This window comes from Diospyros lotus, chromosome 12, assembly GCF_014633365.1.
Source record: "Diospyros lotus cultivar Yz01 chromosome 12, ASM1463336v1, whole genome shotgun sequence".
In the NCBI taxonomy this organism is placed as follows: Eukaryota; Viridiplantae; Streptophyta; class Magnoliopsida; order Ericales; family Ebenaceae; genus Diospyros; species Diospyros lotus.
The window spans coordinates 27675863-27679943 of record NC_068349.1 but is presented as its reverse complement, the minus strand read 5'-3'; the positions used below and the strand labels follow the sequence as shown (position 1 = coordinate 27679943).

The 4081-nt window shown below is 37.8% G+C and overlaps 1 protein-coding gene across 1 annotated transcript; it reads left to right on the top strand.

Annotated features, from left to right (window-relative positions):
* The first annotated feature begins 897 nt into the window (after window positions 1-897).
* Window positions 898-2736, top strand: LOC127787347 (glucan endo-1,3-beta-glucosidase, acidic-like). Its single transcript, XM_052315341.1, has 2 exons — window positions 898-1071; window positions 1575-2736. Exons 1-2 carry the CDS (start codon window positions 984-986, stop codon window positions 2522-2524), a joined length of 1038 nt encoding a protein of 345 aa, XP_052171301.1. The 5' UTR covers window positions 898-983; the 3' UTR covers window positions 2525-2736.
* Window positions 2737-4081: the final 1345 nt, after the last annotated feature.

Sequence of the window (4081 nt, the reverse complement as noted above, 5' to 3'; positions counted from 1 at the left end):
GAAATTAGCAGCCACACGTACAGTCTATTTTCAAAGGGCAGTTGGTATTTCTTTAGGAGAAGTAATTACACGTATGGAGTTTTCTACAAGAGGCATATCATGCTTCATAATCCACCCGATCGAGTTATTTTCTTAGGGAAGAACATGAGAGAACCTAATTCTCTCGAATAACTTTGTCATACGTTATCCTAAATAATGTAGTTTGCTTGAAACAAACTCTCATTTATCTGAGGAAGCACTTCTCACCTTTTGTCGCCCCAGGGGGAGGGGGTCTGAGCTTATTCCCTAGACGACACCGCATCTTATGGTTGGGACAACACCGCACCCTATGGCTAGGATAACACTATATGTGCCTTGTGCACTTGGGCCACGTGTCCTTGTCACATATGCGGATAAATACCTTACAACTCTTTCAAACAACCACATTCTTCTTTCGGCCAAATAGTAGTACCTTTTTCGGACAACGAATCAAGCCTTCATTGAAGACCATTTAGCTCTCTCAGATAGCGAATCAAGCTTTTCCTAGATAACTGCTCTTCTCTCGGATTATTTTTCCCGCACATGCTTGTTCTTTGTCTAGCCTTGCTGACTTCTTGCTGAGCTTTTTCAAACAAATAAATTTTAATTGTTGTATTCAAGAAATAACATGTTTATTTAATATATTTCATTTTTAATTTTTTTATTAATTAATAATAAAAATATATATTTACTAAAGACATTTCAAAGAAAAATCATATATATATATATATATGTTGATTTAATGCCAAACCTAACTATGTATGGTTCTGCTTATTTTCCACGGAGAGCTTTGACTTATAGCGCTGGCTGCTTTCCACTCTCTCCTCCTGTCGTCCTCGCTCCGTTGGTAAATTAGAAGGCTTATGTTATGCCTTTTCTCTATTTATATCGCCATTACCAACGGGGGTATAGCTCATAATAGTGTAGTGTTCTCCTCCTCCTCCTCCTCCGACGACGACGACGAAATGGCTCGTCATCAAACACCTTCGCACCTGGCTGCTGCTATAATGCTAGTAATTGGAGTGGTACTAGTAGCTAGCCTACAGCTAACAGGTCCTCTCTTTCTCTCAAATTTTTATAAATAAATACAATTTTCGTGCAAAGCAACCTCCTTATATATATTTGTATTATTTTAATACATATCAACATAGTTCGTATCAAACAAAGGTTTAATGATATACACCCATCAAAACAACATGCGCTGAAATGCCACTTCCCTGTAATTATTTAGTTTTCTTTTTCTTTTCTTTTTTAAAAAAAAATCTCAAAAATTTTGTGAATAGTACTGGAGTTCTTCTCAAAGTAGGCTGCTTTAATTAATTTGGTTCTAATTGTGACAAGTTTAGTGTGACCTAGAAAGCCCAGTTTGGATTATGACCATCCACTACCAGGGATTATCTGATCTAAGACAAAATTAAATATACCATCGTTGTGGGATATACTAAACCCATGGCGTCATGACATCACCACCACAACACTATTTAATTAATTCGGATACCAAAAGAGTTGACTTGAAAATGTAATATATATATATATCTTGATGCATGGTGATGCAGATGCGCAGATTGGAGTTTGCTATGGAATGCTTGGCGACGATTTGCCGTCCAGACAAGAAGTTGTGGATCTCTACAAGCAATATGGCATCGGAAGGATGAGACTGTACGATCCAGACCAAGCTGCTCTTGAAGCCCTTGGGGGATCCAACATTGAGCTCATTCTAGGTGTTCCCAACTCAGATCTCCAGAATCTTGCTTCCAGCCAGCCCAATGCCGATGCTTGGGTCCAAAACAACGTCAAAAAATATCCAAACGTCAACTTCAAGTACATCGCTGTCGGCAATGAAGTCAGTCCAGTTAACGGTGCAGCTCAGTACGTGCCCTACGTTGTCCCTGCGATGCAGAATGTGCAGACAGCAGTGTCCGCAGCCGGACTTGCCGACAAAATTAAAGTCTCCACTTCCGTTGAAACGGGACTCCTTGGAGAGTCTAGCCCTCCATCAAAAGGAGTCTTCAAGGCGGACGTTCAGTCCTATCTCGATCAGATCATCAGCTTCTTGGTGAACAACAAGGCTCCTTTACTTGTAAATGTATACCCCTACATCAGTTACGCAAGCAACCCAGATATAGATCTCAAGTTTGCTATTTTCACTTCTCCTGGAACTGTGGTCAACGACGATCCTTATCAGTACCAAAATCTGTTTGATGCAATTCTCGATGCCTTTTACTCGGCATTAGAAAAGGCTGGCGGTTCTTCCTTGACGATTGTTGTGTCGGAGAGTGGATGGCCAACGGCCGGCGGAAGAGACACTACCATTGACAATGCAAGAACCTACAATTCCAAGTTTATAGAGCATGTCAAGGGAGGGACGCCTAAAAGGCCCGGCGCCATAGAAGCTTACATATTTGCCATGTTCGATGAGAACAAAAAATCGGGTGACGAAGTGGAGAGGCACTGGGGTCTCTTCTCTCCAAACAAGCAACCTAAATATCCAATTACTTTCAGTTAGAAGCTCAAGTTCCTAAGCCAAGAAGAGTGTCTTCTCCCAAAGTACTACGGCCATACATATATATAGAATAAGTGTTGTATGCAATTCAAACACAATTGCAATTCCTAGCTATAGCTTATATATGTCTATCCAAGCATTTGCCCCCTCATGGGGCAAACTGTCCTAATAAAGAATCAATATATCGACGTAATATCATATTTCCTTTAGCACTATTTCATATTTGTAGCAGATCAAGGATGTAATGCCCCCTCCCTCACCCCTAGTGCTTCTAATAAAGTAGTTACCACCTTAGAGACAACAATAACATTTAATTTCCAATCATTTTAACACTGACTATTTGACTTTATTTTTTATTTTTTTTCCGTTTACACTTTATTAGAGCTTAATTAATTGTAGTTTGATTTAACATAACTACAGTTAACCTCTAGTGAGTCTCACCATTGATCACTTTATCATGTTTGTCTCCCATGATTTTTTATAGTTGCTATGTGCACAGGGATTGTCCTCAAACTTACAATAGCTCGTCAAAAATAAAATTTTTAACCAAATAAAACTCATCAATCTATAATTACACAAAAATTATCATGTCTAACCCACGTCTAGACTTGACATGTATCCAAAATTCATCTCACTTGCGCATGGTTTGACCCATTTTTAGAATTTGACAAGTATTCTATGCACTAAAGTGCCACTAGACTCACACTAGTTTAGTTTTTCAATCTTTTGATTAATAAAATGATCACAAATTTGTGTGAGTACATGATGTTGTGACGATGGATGGGATTGATTAGTGGAGTTATATATCTCAATATGAGTACCTTGTAAGAAAGTGCATGTGAATTAGAGTCTCCTAGACGCTCATGTTAGTAAAGGACAAAAACAATAGGTATGCAATGAGCGCTTATGAGCGAGATGTGATGGTTTACTTATGAGGCTACTGGCCCTTGTATAGGTGACACAAATTAGTATATTTAGAGTTATCTTTAAAAATTTTGGGCTTAGCTATCTCAGGCTAATGTAGAATCTATCGGGTCAGATTAGAGGCATCAGATACTTTAGGAATGAGATTTGGGAGTCAGATTTTGTCGACTTATCTCTTTTACGAGATTGGGATTTCTAAATTGAATCTTGTTGACTTATCTTTTCTCTAGGATAAGATTTGGAGTTGAATCTCATTAACTTATCACTACAAGAATTTGGAGATTTTACTTATACATAAATTACTCACACATATTACACGTGGATATTTACTCATACATAATGGTAATATGTGTGGGTAATTAAATTAGACAAACTCGTTACAAGAAAAATGATTTTTAACGACGATAAAATTAATCGTTAAAAGTTGATTTCCCATCGTTAAAACATTTTAACGACGAGAATTTTCCTGTCATCGCTCGTCGTTATTGTCTCCATGGATAAAAACATTTAACGACGAAAATGATAAGCCCGCCATTAATTGTATTAGCGATCATATGATTCTTGTTGTTAAAAATAATTATCAACGACCGAATTATAACCGAATAACGACAATATTTTCCATCGTTAATAGTGTGA

What these genes read in the sequence shown, in the direction of transcription:
- LOC127787347 (XM_052315341.1), top strand. Translation starts at nt 984, where the DNA reads ATGGCTCGTCATCAAACACCTTCGCACCTGGCTGCTGCTATAATGCTA. An exon ending in AGCTAGCCTACAGCTAACAG is followed by an intron (nt 1,072 to 1,574) that starts GTCCTCTCTTTC and finishes ATGGTGATGCAG; the next exon opens with ATGCGCAGATTGGAGTTTGC.